At 52.1% G+C, this 15,522-nt stretch overlaps 1 protein-coding gene and 1 long non-coding RNA gene across 8 annotated transcripts in view; one reads left to right on the forward strand and one right to left on the reverse strand.

Moving 5' to 3' along the window:
• Positions 1-326: 326 nt before the first annotated feature.
• Positions 327-8,568, reverse strand: ALKAL2 (ALK and LTK ligand 2). Of its 2 annotated transcripts, none has more exons than XM_019752005.2 (6): positions 8,308-8,568; positions 7,276-7,585; positions 6,010-6,063; positions 5,836-5,916; positions 3,774-3,839; positions 327-888 (listed from the first exon to the last, which is right to left on the reverse strand). In XM_019752005.2, the coding sequence occupies exons 2-5, from the start codon at positions 7,532-7,534 to the stop codon at positions 3,775-3,777; spliced, it is 459 nt and encodes a 152-aa protein (XP_019607564.1). In that variant the 5' UTR covers positions 7,535-7,585; positions 8,308-8,568; the 3' UTR covers positions 327-888; position 3,774. The 2 variants fall into 2 exon arrangements, with proteins under 2 accessions (XP_019607564.1, XP_019607563.1); XM_019752004.2 differs by having other exon boundaries at positions 327-891.
• A 1,943-nt stretch (positions 8,569-10,511) lies between these two features.
• The window catches only part of LOC109458388 (uncharacterized), a 55,780-nt gene continuing 50,769 nt past the window's right edge, over positions 10,512-15,522 (forward strand). For 3 of the 6 annotated variants that reach the window (XR_012496217.1, XR_002139215.2, XR_012496220.1), the window contains exon 1: positions 10,513-10,716. This is a non-coding gene — a long non-coding RNA (uncharacterized LOC109458388). Of the gene's footprint in view, positions 10,717-15,522 lie in introns of all 6 variants that reach the window. The other 3 variants (XR_012496219.1, XR_012496221.1, XR_012496218.1) reach the window with 2 other exon arrangements.

Below are 15,522 nucleotides of genomic sequence, written 5' to 3' on the forward strand. Positions count from 1 at the left end.
TACCTATAAAAATCTGCAGCAGCTTAGAACTCTGTGGTTCTTTAGTGTTTTCGTGATTACGAAGTCACACAGGCCACTCAGGTGCAAGCTTATCTGAAATAGTCACTACTGAATTAGGTTCCAAGACATGTCACCAGTATGTAGTGAGCTCTCCCTTTAAAAATTATTTAATTGTTGATTACAAGAATCCGTAGCCTTCCCGTTTCATTTGTTTATGACTTTCATATTCTCTGACATTCTACCAGTCTTATGATCTCTTCACAGATTTGTAAATCGTGAATTCCCAACAACGAACTTGTTAGAAACTAAAAAGTCACTTTGAAGATTTCATTATAACAAACACTTTATTACTTGTGTTTTATTTATAGTATTTACATATTGCACAATGTCTGGATACTATGTTACATTTATTATACAAAGGACAAATGAAATTCGCCTGGATGTGCTCACAGATTTGCACGCCACTGTCTCCAAAACACGGCTGAAGTTTCTTTTTTAAAATTTTTCATGCACTTCCAAATAATCTGGGAATTTAATTGTAAAAGTAATAAAAATATGAAATCATACCATGTGCTATATGAAAATATAGTTTCAGATCTGTTTATAAACAAATATTCTTTGTGGTTTCACCTAATCAGGAGGGAGGTGCTGTCCTGTCCCAGCGCTCACGTCAGACGTGGCGTTTTATGGAATGGTGAGGGGCAGGGCCAGCTACGCCGGGTTACTGGATATGTCTGCAAACAGTGTCAGCAACATACAAAACACAGGAATTATGGGAGAGTCTGCAAAAATACATCTCTTGTTCACGGGACGTGTATGAAGGTAGTGGGTTCTGTTTTCCTGTTGGTCTCCAAGGCACTTCTCACGGCTCCTTCATCGCTCCGCCCACTGCTGGAAAGAGAGGCATGGGCTTCATAAGTCTGCACGCTTTATGGGTTCTGGAAGACCTGTTAGATATCCCAGTGGTTATGAGCTAGGGGTCTCAGTGTGCGCGTGTATTTCGCTGTGTCCCAAAGAGTGCTGTCTACGCGACTGTGGAAAATAACTTAGTTCTGCCTGCTGTGCTAAAGGGACGAAAGTCGTACAATTTTTAGAAAGATGAATGATAAATCATAGTCAAGTCTAAAGAATAGCACTTAGTTTTGGTATGTGTGCTGTCACATCAGTCATTCAGGCAGCGTGACTGCCAACTTGTGGCAGCCCTGGGAAAGCTGAGCCGCCTTAACCTCCGTGTCCACGGGGTCTGCAGTTCCCTGGATGCATGTCGTATGCCCGAACCATTGTACTTTTACCAGTTTTCAAAGTGATGATGAATTTCAAGGTCACTAAGATGAGGCTGCACTGTGTAGACTGAGCTGGTACCTGTTTCTTTGGAGACTTTCCAGCACGCAGGCTTTTAACTGAACCTGAGCTGCCCGTCCAGGTGACACAGTGTGATGGAGGAGACACGTCTGTCCTTGGCCAGAGGTCGGTCAGTGAGCTTCAGAAAGGCACAGGGGTCTCTCTGAAGTCACAAATGGGACAGTCCCTGTGCTCGGACCACCTCAGGCTCAGCCTTTAGCAAGACAGGTTATGGTCTGGACTGGCACTGCCACCTCCATGTGACTTAGGACAGAAAGAAGCTGGGACAAAGGGACCTGTGGGCACCTGCCACCTTGCTGTGGTGTCTGTTGTAGGCCCTGCCCTCCAGGCTTGCTGGTGCCCCAACCCACCCTGCTGGGTACAGAGCAGCCCGTCGCGTACATCATGACCAGTTCAGAGTTGGCTGTTGCAATTTAAAACTGAATTAGAAGTTCATCTTTAAAAAAGGTTTGAAATTATTATAGTAATTAATACCTGTTCTAAACTTTACCCATTTCTTGGCCAAAATGCACAGTTACTGACAGTTGTGACGAGTGTGACTACTGAGCAAGGTGGCCTTTTGGGAGTGGCCTCCTGTGTCCCCATTCCTTAGTCTTTTTATCTTTAATATGGCGCCCCGTCTAGTTAGAGTCCGACTTGGTGGGTTAGGGTGTGGAAGGGACGCAAGGCACTCTGATGTTAGTGCCGCCCCCGACGCATGTGCTCCACAGCCAGGACACCTGTTCTCTGGCGTCCCGTAAGTTCCCAAGTGTGCTGTGCCCACCCAGAGGTGGACACGGACGCGGGAGCAGAAGCACACTCAGCGATCCGTAAGTAGGCCCAGTCCCTGACGGTGACGCTACCCCCACGCGCTTGCTGCAGCCGTCTGTCCAGGTGTAAGTGCGGGCAGCGGGGACGCAGGCAGTGGGCGTAGCCAGAGGGCCTTGTCTCCCGCTATGAGCCAGTGGAGCGCCTGGCTCATCTCTGCAAACGTAGGAGCACATGTGAAGGAATGCTGGATGAAAGCAATGTTCTCGTCTCCCTAGCATGTCACCTTGGGAGACGCACACCCATCTATCCATTCAGCACTTTCAAAGGAAACTCGCGCTCTGTGCCCCACAGCCACGGCAGAGACTGGACAGTGCGGCTGAGAAGTGACGCAGGCACAGCCCTGTCCAGCATCCCTCGGCTTGGGCATAAACACCGTGCTTCCAGGTCACCTGAAGTAAAGGCTCTGTCCTCTGTTAGCCACTCGCTTCACTGAACCCCCGCCCTGTGGTTCCTCACGGCTATGGGGGGACTTGTGATGGGGACAAAAAGACGGCAAGGACGGCGCGATGGAGCCGGGACACCTCGCCCCTTCCCGGGTGGCCGCTGCATCCGCCTGCCGCACATTTGCTCCACAGCGCTCATGAGCGTGCCTGCATGCAAGTCACTACCTCAGCCACGAACAGGAGACCACAGCAGCCACTAGCAAAGTGACAGTGTGATACTCCCTTTTTATTCGTGTTTCTGGGACAGCACGTCTTATTAGTGGGGACTTGGCATCTGGCCATGCCTGGCACACACAGGACACACAGTAAGTACAAAATTATGACGTTACAGTTTTGTGACTGAATTCTATGGCATGTGTCAGGAAAATAACTTTCAGTCCATCCGTTGACTGCATGACTGATAATTGGTATTTGGTGTTGCATATCGGCCCTCAGGAGGCCAAGGTAAAGTTTAGTTTATAAATTCTTAATGTGCATTTATCGTTTTACCCTTGGAGGCTATGAAAAAAACACCTTAGGAATGTTTAGAGGATAGCTGTTCTTAGCTCTTCTTTGCGTCCTGTTGGCACAATGGTGAGTCCAGCGCCAATACTGGCTGCTCTGTCTATAGAATGTGCGTGGATGTGGTTCGTCAGACGCTCATTTGTGAGCTGTTAGTGACTGAGCGAAAGACTCAAAGGGCCTGTGCACGAAGCCCTTTGCTCAGTCAGTCAGCGGATGGTCGGCATTCCGCATGAACACACTGCCAGCCGGTCACAGGAGTGATCCTGGCTGGGGCCTGGTGTCACGCGTGGGCCAGCGGGCTGTCCTCTCCTCATGGCTAAGGTTTGGAGATATGTGGAGTGTGATGTCAGCCTTGCTCAAAGTGAGGTTCCTTTAGCCAAAGAATGCCTGTTACCGAGTTTCCCCAAAAATAAGACTTAGCCGGACCATCAGCTCTAATGTGTCTTTTGGAGCAAAAATTAATGTAAGACCCGGTCTTATTGTACTATAATGTAACACCAGATCTTACATTAATTTTTGCAACAAAAGACGCATGAGAACTGATGGTCCGGCTAGGTCTTATTTTCGGGGAAACAGCGCTAACGTGCATGAATTCTTTGTGCCCAAACAGGACTCCAGTCTGGTGTGTGTGGCATTGCAGTTCTGTGGGCTTACCTCACCCCTCCATGCACACAGGACTCACCGCCAGCCGAGTCAGAAGCCTGGCACATCTTTTATAGTCTGGAGTGGAAATAAATCACAGACCTTTGTCAGTTAACAACTCTTAAATAAAAGGTATTTTTAAACAAGCACATCAACTGCTAAAGCCATTTTACTTCTTTAAATATTCTGAATTCCCTAGAAGCAATAAGGAGTCTGCCATCTGCAATCACAGGCTCTAAGTTGTTGATTTAATAATTTATGGAACTTCTGGGCTTTAGCGTCACACAGCAGAAGTTAAATCACGTGACTGGCAGGCTGTGGGGGAGGCCGGTGCACCCCCGCCCCCCCAGCTGCTCCCGGCCCATTTCTCCGCCCAGGGGCAAGAGCGCTCATGAGAGAAGCTAGTTTTCCTTCAGCCCTCGTAAGGCTGAGTCCCCATGTGAGCGACTGTAATGCAGAGCCTCCTTCATTGAAGTCCTAAAGAAGGTGGGTGGCTGGTGCAGCCATGGAGCACAGGGCCTGAGTGGGGAAGGGGGCCACAAGCACGTGCCATGTGAGGGGGCGGCCCCTCCCGGTATCTCACACCAGTCCCTGTGCCCCAGCAAACAAGGAGGGTCAGTGGCCTTGGCCGCAAAGGACGCCCCTCAGTGTGACCGTCTGGAAAGGGGCAGCAGCTTGAAAGTCAGTGAAGCTCACTGCTCAAGAGCCACAGGATCCTACTTAAGAACAGAAGGGTTCACACTCCTGAGTGAAAATCTGAGTGGATGAGTAAAGCGGAAACAGGAAATACGGTACACAAGGAGCTAACTCCACCCACGAGAAAAATGCCCTCCCGAGCATTTACAGGATGTGATAGTAAATGCTCACACCTGGAAGCTGGGTCATCGGGGCTCCTCGGGTTTGCTCATTCGCACCACAGTTTTTAGGAGGTGGTTTCCCCAAACAGATCACATGTGGAGCCAGTGGACTGTGTAAGCTCAGGACGCCCAGAGATCCCAGAGGTGACCCACTCGGTCTGCACGCTGTCCACCTGAGGACCTCACTATGGTGCGGACTTCCTCCAACAGGCCTGGGTGGGACAGAATGCCCGGCCTTCCCCGGGCATACGCCGTCCATCTCCAGCCGTGGCCTCCGCCACAAACCACGTCAGCGGCCACACACCCCTGTACAGGTCTGTGGGCCCCACCTCTGCGAGGCCTGATCACCTCGAACTGCAGTGACCAGGAGTCTTGGTGGCATGCGACTGAGTTCCCGTGAGCAGGTGGGGCACACGTGTCCAGACAGGGGCCTATGTGGCATCTGTGACGCCTGCACCACAAGCAGTGCATGTGTGTCATCTGTGTCCTCACCCACAAATGAGAGGATTATAAATCAGGATCCCAGAGGTCACTTTCAAATTTAGAATCTACGATCCCAACATAAACATATACCTACACTTAAGCCGTGAAATGAGAAGGTTCTCTGTCCTTAGGAAGCAGATAAATGATCCCCAAGCAGAAGGCTACCCATTTCACAGGAAGGAAATACAGAGTAACATGGTTTAGGTCTCTGGCAGATGTTACTCTACCAAGTAAGTGAATTGTCACCATTGTATGTTTTGTGAAGAGCATAGGAAGCCACTTTGGGGGAAGACAAGTACATTTGGTTGTGGATAAACCACTGGGCAGTAACAACTACACCCAAAGGGTAAGTCTGCATTTCTGAGCTGGCCATGAAGCTGGCGGGAGGACTGACCGGTGATGGGATGCTCGGGGGCCCAGTGATAGTCACGATGGAAAGAAAAGGTGAGGGCAACATGAGTGCCATCCTCGCTTCACACCCAGAGCACGGTACCGTCATGTCACGTGAGCAATGCATTTCCTAACGTATTTGATTGTCACAGTTGAACAGGTGCAAACGCAGGCATGAGGCCAGAATCCACGAACAGAATGAGGCTGCGGATGGACGAGTTGGCCAGGTACCCAGTGCATGTACGGGAGTGAGTCTGGCCCGGCTGCAGCAATGGCCTCTGTGCCTGGTGGCCCAGCCCCCGATTCCTGTGTGCGGCGCCTGCTCGGCTCATGCGGTCACTTACATGCCGGGATGGTGCAGTCTCTGGTGTTGTGGTAGAGCCTGTGGAAGTGTTTGCTGCACTTGGGGCTGAAGTAAAGAGGGCCTGCAACAGGGAGAAGAGACAGGCCGTGAGGGCCGGCAGGGCGATGGCCCTGGGGGGTGGGGGGAAGGGCTGGGCACTGGGCACAGGACTCACCTGTAAGGTGTTTCAGAAACTTGTCTTTCATCCTTAGGTCTCGAGGAACTATTTCTGTTTGAGGGAAAAGAAATTAATTACTGTGTGTTGCCTGAAAGAAGCATTTCTTTCATGTGATGTTACGTGCGTGCTGAAGAAATTTACTGGCGAGTCTGCGTGACCGTATTTCAGTTGTACATGACACAGTCAGCACCTATCAGCAGGGATGTAGTTTTCTGTCAGTAGTGTTACCTACTCCCAAAGCTCCACTGTCACGGGACCTGTCTCTCACTGGGGTAGAGACAGTGACCTTAGGCCACAAGGTGAAGAAAACTGTGTGTGCGGCGGTGGTGGCGGTGGTGGTTCTCACGTAGCTTCCAGTGACAAGTCACTTCCATTTTGAACATCTTGGAATCAAAAAACACAACCTCTCAACGTTCTAGAAAGAAAACCTGATCCTTCAAACACAAATCTTGTTACAGAACTTTTCCTGGGTATGATTTAGAAAATGGATTCAATGTCTTCAGACCACCTGTAGTGAAAGCTGGTGTGGCTGCACGGTTCCCCTTACAATCCAGGACCTTTAACCTGCTCTGCGAGGTAAAAGCTAAGCTCCCAGGGGATGCGCCACAGCTTGGGCTGGCGCTGGTCACCGGCAAACTTCCCCTGGCTTTCTTTCTGGTCTCAGCCTGCGGTTCTGCCTCTTCAGTCATCAGTAATCACTTGTCACTACCTGCTCTGAACCAGTAGCTTAGTTTGCGTGTGTGGCACTGTTTTACCTCAAAATCTCCTCACCCGACCAGGGAGCATCTCCACCCGAATCTCTCTGCGCCGCAGGTTCAGACATCACCCGAATGTCAGCCTTTGCTGCCTCCTGACTGGTCAGTCTGTGTAGAGTTGACCTTATCATATTTGACCTGATTGTGTCATGGAAGCACCGAAAGCTTGCATGCTTTCCTGGGAAATTGCCCCTGGGTAGCGCCCTGGGAAGGCTCAGCCATGGGTGGGGGCGTGAAAACATTTCCGTTTCTAAAATAGCAGATGACAGTTCTGTGCGGAAGTCACCGACCTAGGGAACAACTCGCGCGTTTTAGAAGCGAACTATGGATGCTTGTCCACAAGGCATCATTCAAGGACTTGCTATTTTCTTCTTTGAAAAAAAATTTTCTTCCTAGTTTTCTTTGGAACAATCGAAATGGATCTGCCTTTTTAAAATATGTTTTCCCCAGGCAGTTCCATTTCCAAGTAGGCGGCGCGCTCTCGGGCCGCTCCGCTCCGCGCACTCACCCGCTCGCTGCTCCTCGGGGTACAGCCGGTGGTCGGCGGCCTCCGCGCGGCCCGGAGCGTAGTGCTGCTGCCCCGAGGGCGGCGGCCTCTTGGACTCGCCAGAGTGGTACTTCTTGAGCTCCTGAATGAGCTCCACGATGAGCCGCAGCAGGGTCTGCCTGTCCGTGGCCTCCCTGGGCTCCGCGAGCCCCCGGCCGGGCCCCGCGGCGCCCAACACGAGCAGCAGCCCCAGCAGAAGCGGGCGCCCGGGCCCGCGCATCGTGCGCTCGGTCGGCGGGCTAGGAGGGTCCGCGCGCCTGGAGCTCGCTCGCTGTAGGGACAGTGGGTGGGGACACGAGGGGACAAAGTCGGAGGGCTGGCGAGGAGGGACAGTGGGGGTGGGGGGAGCGTGAGGAGAGACCCCTGCCGCTCGCACCACGGCTGCCCAGGCTCCCTGACCCCCACGGTCCCGCGTTAATCCCCGCGACCCCCGCTAATCCCCGAGGATCCCGGTACCCCCGGCCGAGCCAGCAGATGAGGGGCCGGGGGAGGGAGGTTGGGCAGTGGTCACCAGGACCCGCCCGAGGTCCCACCCGCGGGAAGGCGCAGAGCCGGGCCTCCTCTGCGCTCCGGGAGCGGCGGCCTCGCCCTCCTCCAGCCCACGTCCCGCCCCCGCCGCTGGCCCCCTAACTTTCGGGAACGGCACATCCGCCAGCTCCTCGGAGCGCAGGGCGGCCGCACAACTTTCTGGAACCTCCAGAAACCATGCGGAGCTGTGCGGCAGGCGGGCAGGCGTTTGTGGGGTACGCCTCGCACCCCATCCCTCCGAGGAGGCAGCGTCGCGCGCCCGGTCGGCCACTGCGCTTAAGTTTCCAGCAGCGCCTTTGTGTGATGGTCGCCCCCCCACCCTGTGTCCCTGAATTCCACCGGGGAGCCCCGCGCCAGAATCCTCGCCCCGGCCGCCTGACCACTGTGCAAGGTTCTTGAAACCCCTCGGCCCTCCGCGGCTGGGGAGTGGTCGGGGCCACCGACGCGCCGCGCCCGCCCAGTTACCTGTCTCTGCGCCTGGAGCCACGGGCGTCCTCCGGCGTCTGTCCGCTGCGTCCTGCTACTCCATGCCCGGAGGCGCCCCGGCCTGCGGAGCGCACTGGACGCGCCCGCCCGCAGCTCAGAGCGCTGCACCGCGGCCTCCTGGGGTGCGCGCCGGAGCCGAGTCCAGCCTCGGACCTCTGGGCGTCTCTTATCCCCGCGCCTGCCGACGTCAGGCCGGTCCCGAGGGCTCCGCGCCGGCTTTAATTAGAAGCCACTGAAGTGTTCGTGCCCCCCTGCGGATCTTCGTCAGACCCCCCCACGCCCCATCTCCCTCCCAGCTCTCCCCACCTCGTCCGGCTCCCCCTCCTTCATCTCCTCCACACCTCCCCTCCCCAGCTCTCCTAGCTGCCCGTCTCCGTGTCTCCTTCCTCCATCCCACCGTCTCTCCTTTCCCCCTTCTCCCCCATCTCCCGTCTACCTCTCCCCCTCCCCTCTCCCGTCTTCTCCCCCCTTTCCCCATCTCCCGCTCTAGTTCTCCTCTGCAGGTCCTCTCCCCATCTCCCTCCGCTCCCCCTCTCCCCAAGTCCCTCCCCATGTCCCCTCCCCATGTCCCTCCCTCATCGCCCCTCCCGTGCTCCTCTCCTCCCTCCCCATCTCCCCCACCTCCTCCACCTCCCCTCCCCCATCTCCCCCACCGCCCCTCCTCCATCTCCCCTCCCCCATCTCCCCCACCTCTCCTCTCCCTCCCATCCACCAGCTCCATCGCCCCCCTCCTCCCTCCCATACCTGGTCCCTTTCCTACCTCCCCTTCACCCCCTCCCCTCAGTCTGTTTCCCTCCGTTCCTGTCACTTGTGACAGGATGAGAAGAACCGCCTTTACCAGGAACTCAGATCTGTTTTTGTCTAAATGTAGATCTTGGGCTATTAAAAAAGAAGCTGCTTGGTCGCCTCCACATTTAATAAGTCAATTAACGTCTCGGTTTCTGAGGGATCTGCCGGCGTGGCCTGGGCCACTCTCAGCACCACGGTGGTCAGCAGTGACCCTTGTCTGTGCAAGGCCGGTTGGAGGAGGGACAGCCACAGGGCGGGGGGCTGGCTAGGGGTCAGGGAAGGCAACGCTCCTGGAAACTCAGGGTGCACGAGTGGGTGCCTGGTCTGGACGGGCAGCAGCCTTCCCCGCTCCACCCCGGCAGTCCCCTACCCCCCAGAACCCGAGCGGGACGAGCCAGGCCCCTCTGGCTGCGGACCCTCCAGGCTGGACCCTCGCTTCCCTTCTTGGGAAGCCCCTGGGAGCTTCCCTCCAGGCTCACGCCCTCCAGAAAGTTTTGGTTCTTTAGATGTTGGCAGGCACATTGTGAGTTCAACAATCTATCTCCTGTAATTATTATTATTTTTTTTGGTAAAATGTATTATCAATGCACTGCGCACTTTCCCATTGTATTGGCGCTTTCTGGGCAAGAGCTGGACCTGCGCCAAGTCAGCGATCTGATTGGGAAAGGTGTTTAGCACAATACCAGAAAGGGAGAGTGGGGGCCGGAAGGAAAAGCCTCCAGCATTAGCGGGGCGGCTGCGCAGCGGGAGCGGGAGCGCCAAGGTCCCCGTGACAGAATAGGCCCGCCCGAGGTGTGCGGTCTCTGTGGCTCTGCTTCCATCTCCATCTCCCTCCCTTCACGAGGTCTGTTTCCTCGGGAGGACCAAGTGTTTGGCAGAGTGAGGGTGGGGTAAATAGAACAGAGAAGGAAGATGATACAATGTATCACCTGCCCCCACACTTATGGGGGGTAAGTGTTGATAGGCTCTCTTTGAAAACCAAATCAAACGGTTTGATTTCTCAGGGAGCATTTTTTTGCAAGCCACATGACTAAAACGTGAACGTTTGTGTTAAGATATACTCGACAAAAAGTAAAAATTCATATCAAACATCTTAGGCAGATAAAATGAAATGTTTTTCCTTTTGCCCTTTCTGTGTGAAAAGTAATGTACACTCCTCTTGCAAGAGCGCCGCCTAGTGACAAAACGCCCCCCTGCGGTGCCCCTCTTGGAGCCCAGCCCCTGGTAGGGTGCATGGCCCGTCTCCAGCATGTGAAGCTTCTATTGTAAGACATTTTGGTGTAAAACTTTTTTGGGGAAAAAATCTTGCTGCCGTGAAAAAGAGAACAGGAAATTATCCCTACCTCATGTTATTTTAAATTTACATAGAATCTGTCCTTTTTAAAAGTATTTTACAAAATCAAAAGCTACATTTTTTTCTTAAAAATACCAGTAAGAACTATCTCCCCTCCCCAAATTCTACCAACCAGGGAGTCCTTGCTGGTAATTAATAATATCCGTTTTTCCTTTTGCAGTTTTTAATGGGGCAGACGAATGGATTCCTGAATGACCGCTGTCACCGCCCACCTTACAGGCCAGAACTTCAGCCAGAGGAATGAGGTACTCATGCGCGTAAACACCAGCAGCAAAGCGGGTACTGGGCTGGTGGTCTTAATTCACTCCTGTTTGCCAAGCTCTGCTGGCATAACTCAAAGTGTCCCTCACGTTGTATAAGCCGTTTTACAGACTTTTTCTACTTAATAAGAGTGCAGTGCGCTAATGTATAATGTTGCTGAGCTTTTCAATATATGGTGGTGTCAGGATGAACCTCTTGCAGTTCTCCAAGCAGCAGAAATGTGTGTGGTGTGCCCACTGTCAGCACCACCTGATCGGCAAATCTGACATCTGTGCTGGTTACGGCCCGGCAAAGTGCATGTACACTGGTTTACAGGAAACTGTGACGTTGTGTTTACCAAATTGCGTAGTCTCTCCACTTCTTTTTGCGTAAAGCGAGGGCATTGGGCTGCATGGCCTTTAAAGGCTAAAGCTCTAGCATTCTGTGATTGCTAACAAAAGGTCTCAAAACAACAAAATGCAGCCTTCCTACAAAAAGCTGAAGCTAATTCTCTTGAAATAATCAGTATAAATTTCACCAGCAATTTTCAGACAAGAGGTGACATATTTATATTAAATAATTTAACTTCCTCTTTAAGTAAGTGAACAACTTTTTACTATGAGGGGTCCAAAGAAGGTAAGAGAGAAAATTAAGCGACAAATTATATTCTAGCATTATTGGCAAAAAATAGCTAATGATTTCTTTTGCTGGATTTGATCCAGTTTTGTCTCCTTTTAAGAACGCTATATTGGGTTGGGTCATAAAAAGAAAACTAACCAGACAGGGAAAACTTGTGTTGAAACTATTTTTACTGTAGATCTGTATTGTGACGTGGGCAAGTGATTTCTTCAACTATAAACAGTATAAAGCTCTAATATTTTAACTACAATCACTTTTTTCTTTTCCCAAAAGGTACGTATTTTATTTGAGATGAATATAAATTACCTCATAAGACTTTTAAAAGAGATATATGTTAACTACATTTTAAAATGAATTGTTATATTTGTCCAAAAGCTCTGTTGATCATTTAACAGTGTAAGTAAACTCTCACTAGAGAGAAAAAACAGTTACCTTTCATAAAGGAAAACATTATGTGTTATGAAGAAATATTGTTTAATGTTTAACTTTTTTCAGTTGTGTTATTGCCGCTATTAATGTGTTATTAGTATGTTAGGAATGTACTAGAAACTGTATAAAGCATTTGGGATGACAGACTTCATAATAGGACGAGTCTTCCTGGATGGAGGTAAGAAATGGAACCGTCGGAAGTAGTGGTGCTCGCATGCTCCCTGGCAGTCTATTCGGATCTGTGAACCACAGCCTGTGCCTCCTTCCCTCATGTACAGAGGCGGCAGGCTGCTCGTGGGCACGTCCATTGCCACAGGGTACGTTCATTATCCACCCCTCACTCCTTGAGGGGTGATATCCACCCCTCACTCCTTGAGGGGTCCCACTTTTGCACCTGCAAAGCCAGCTGTACGGGTTGGGGTACGGCACCGTTCACAGATTGACTGTCGTTCAGTTGTCCTGTGCCATACGAATAGCTTCATGGGGTATGGATTTTACTCTGTTCCTGGGAACTGGTTAGTTATAAAATCCAGCCAGAGAAGAGGGCTTCAGGCTCAGGGACACTTACCTGCCCTCTGAGGCTCCAGTCTCTCACCTTTTGACGGCAACAATAAGAGGGAGTTTAAATGGGCACATCCCACATCAACGTGTTAAAAAAAGACACTCCTGTTTCTGAAGTCAAATCAAAGTTATGAGGTCAAATCGCCATGGCAACATATAGTCGTGTATGCTGAGGAACAACCCTTGTGAGTCCATATTCCATACACTTTTTGGATTTTGTTCTGTAGGAGCTCAATATCCTGACTGAAAGTGACACAGGCCGTGATTAGGGTCATGTAGGCACTTCCAAGGGCCATGAAAGTGCCAGATTCCAGAGAAATTCTCAAACCAAGGAGTATGTTTTTAGGGTAAGGGAACCCCTCTAGCACACTATTCATACATTTCTGTGCCTTAATGCAATAAACCTCATTTCTCTCAAGTCACATCTGATACTTGTTGCAGTGTTCTGGTCGGGCTCCGCCCTTTCTTGGGCCCTGGGTGGCCCCACTGGGTCCGCTGTGTCTAGCCTCAGAGGGAGACTGTAGAGGCCAGGCCTGGAGGTGGCATAGGGTTCTTCTGCCCCATCCCATTGGTCAGCACGTGCAGCTTGTCCTTCCGTGCTGGGTAGATTCCAGTCAATGTAAGTGAGAAGAGTGTACTGTCTTCAGAAAACTGACTCTTGCTATGATGCCTTCTTTTTCCTAAGCGATTCAGGAAGAAAGGGGTTTCTCAGCCCTGGCAGAGGGTCTGGGACCCTGGCCCAGGGCGTGGACAAGCAGGCAGGGAGGGTGTTTGCCAGCCAATGGGCCACTGTGCAGGGGGGTCAGGCGACTGGCCCAGGGCCCCGGCCCCACCCTCCGCTCAGGACAGAACAGCCTCTCTGAAGCCGACCCTGTCTCGAGATCTGGGCTCCGGCTGCTTGGAGCTCCAGTGGCAGGACTGTCACCCAGCTGGCTCTCTGTCTGGGACATCCTTCTTCCCTCCTTCCTACCCCTGGCTTTTCCTCAGTGAAAGTGTGTCCTGGAAACCCCCAACCTCGCTGAGCCTCGCCTCCTCGCTCCTTCCTCTCAGAGCAGAGTGTGAGGGAGAAAATGAAGAGAAAGGGGGCTGTTCTGAGTCCTTTGCACTTTGTCCTGTGGTCTGTGAGGCAGGACGGACACGACCAGATTTATATTATGTACTAGACACTCGGGGCTGGATGTGGAGAACGGGCCAACGGTGTGAAGGCAACAGACCAGTGAGGAGGCTTTTAATCCATTCACCCTCCCACTCACTCATTCATTCACTCATTCATTCACTCACTCATTCATTCACTCATTCATTCACTCATTCATTCATTCATTCATTGCTTCCTTTACTCAGATGCTGTTATTGCACAGAGAGCTGTGAGGCTTTCAGAGTGTGTCGAGTGCCACACCAGGAGCCAGATATAACTGTCCCTACCCTGTGCCATTCTGGGTGACCAAATAAAATACTAGCAAGTTATGAAAACTAAAAAGAAAGAAAAAACTGCTCAGGCAGAGATGAGACGACAGGGGTGGAGGGGAACCTACATTCCATAAGGTGGTTGGAGAAGCCCTCTCTGGTGAGGTGGCATTTGAACTAAAATCTAAGGCGTGGGAGCAACCACTTCTGCAGTAATACATGTGACAAAGGGAGGCAGCTCAGGACTAAGGCCTAGAGATGAGGGCAGAGAAAGTCTTGGCTTCGTAACAGAATTAATCTTCTTTTCTTCACTATTTCATCCTGAGATTAGCAATCCCATGACGTATGGTTCTATATGGGCATTTAAAAATAGAGTGACAAAAAAGATTGTAAACTTGACCTTGGAAGTGTTGTAACATCCATCCCGTAATTCCCTGACTGTGCGGCAGTTCTAGGCAGGGTTAGGGACCCTGCAGTGAGCAAAGTAGGTTCCTGTCAATTGGCTGATTTGCGAGGTAACTTCAGCTACTTAGAAAAACACAGGCATCGTCCAAACAAACACGACACAAAGCAAAACTTTATGTGAAAGCACATCCTTGCTCTGCTTTGTGCGGGACCAAGTGCCGCCCGACCCCTTGTGCTGCTGTGCGCAGGACGCACGTGTCTGACGGGATGTGCTGTCCAGACAAGATGGACTCCCCAGGACTCCCCCAGGTGGTGGACGCCAGGCGTGGGACAGCCCCCTGTGTGCCATTGCCGTGGCAGCAAGATACTACAGAGACGGACCCCCGAGCCACGCAGCTCTGAGAGTCAGGGATGGAGTGCAGAAGGCAAGCGGCCATCTGTGTCTGCCGGCAGCCTCAGGGTGGCCCCGGGGTGGCCTTAGGGTGGCCTCCAGCGTCCTGAGCTTGTCCACCACAGAGACCTTTGGGTCTGTGTGCGTCTGTGGCCTGCCCACTGCTCATGGCAGTGAGTGCCACAGTCTACTTGTTCTTCAAGTACTGCCTTTCGTCTGTCCTGGGCATAACCCAGACTTACCTAACTGGGAGTCTGTCCTCTTCTGCTGGCATCTGTCGCAGGAGCCACGCCACGTGTTGGCCTCACAGGAAGAGAGAGGCCTTTGCGTCGAGGGTCTCAGGGAGGGAAAGGACCTGGTTCCTGACCGAGGCCCATCCTCGTCCCTGCACCTCGTGGCTCTTACTTTCCTCACTTCCGAAACCGGGTTGCCTCCAACTCCTCCTTGGCGTGCGGGTGACACAGATGGCACAGCGACCGCTTTTATGAACCCAGCAGCAGCCAACATCTTTTCTTCTTGCCACTCACAGTGTAGTTGGCTTTACCCAGGCTCACTCCAGGCCTTTGTCCTCTCTGAAGCCTGCATTCTGGGGACTGTCCTAATGTGGCAACGTTTGTTTTGTTGTCATATGGAGCGGCAATGACAGCTTTGTCTGTGCTGCCACTGCACGTGCCACTATCCTTTCGACCATGATAGCAACTCTGTTCCGCAGTTGTCTGTTCCGTCAGTGTGTAGGCCAGGGCCCAGCCTGCAGGGACCGAGGTTCTGCTGCCGAGTGGCCATAGACCACCGGTGCGTCAGACACGGCTCAGGTGAAATTCACTCCTTTTTCTTCACAGTTGTGAAATGCTTGGGTCACTGTTTGTTGAAGAGCTTAGTATTGTACAGCCTGACACACTGGTGACATTGGCAGACCTCACTTTTACCGTGCGGTGCTTCTGCGGCGTGTGGATTCATGACCAGTGTAAACCTTCCTGACTGG

The sequence above is a fragment of the Rhinolophus sinicus genome, linkage group LG05, assembly GCF_036562045.2.
Source record: "Rhinolophus sinicus isolate RSC01 linkage group LG05, ASM3656204v1, whole genome shotgun sequence".
Taxonomy (NCBI): Eukaryota; Metazoa; Chordata; class Mammalia; order Chiroptera; family Rhinolophidae; genus Rhinolophus; species Rhinolophus sinicus.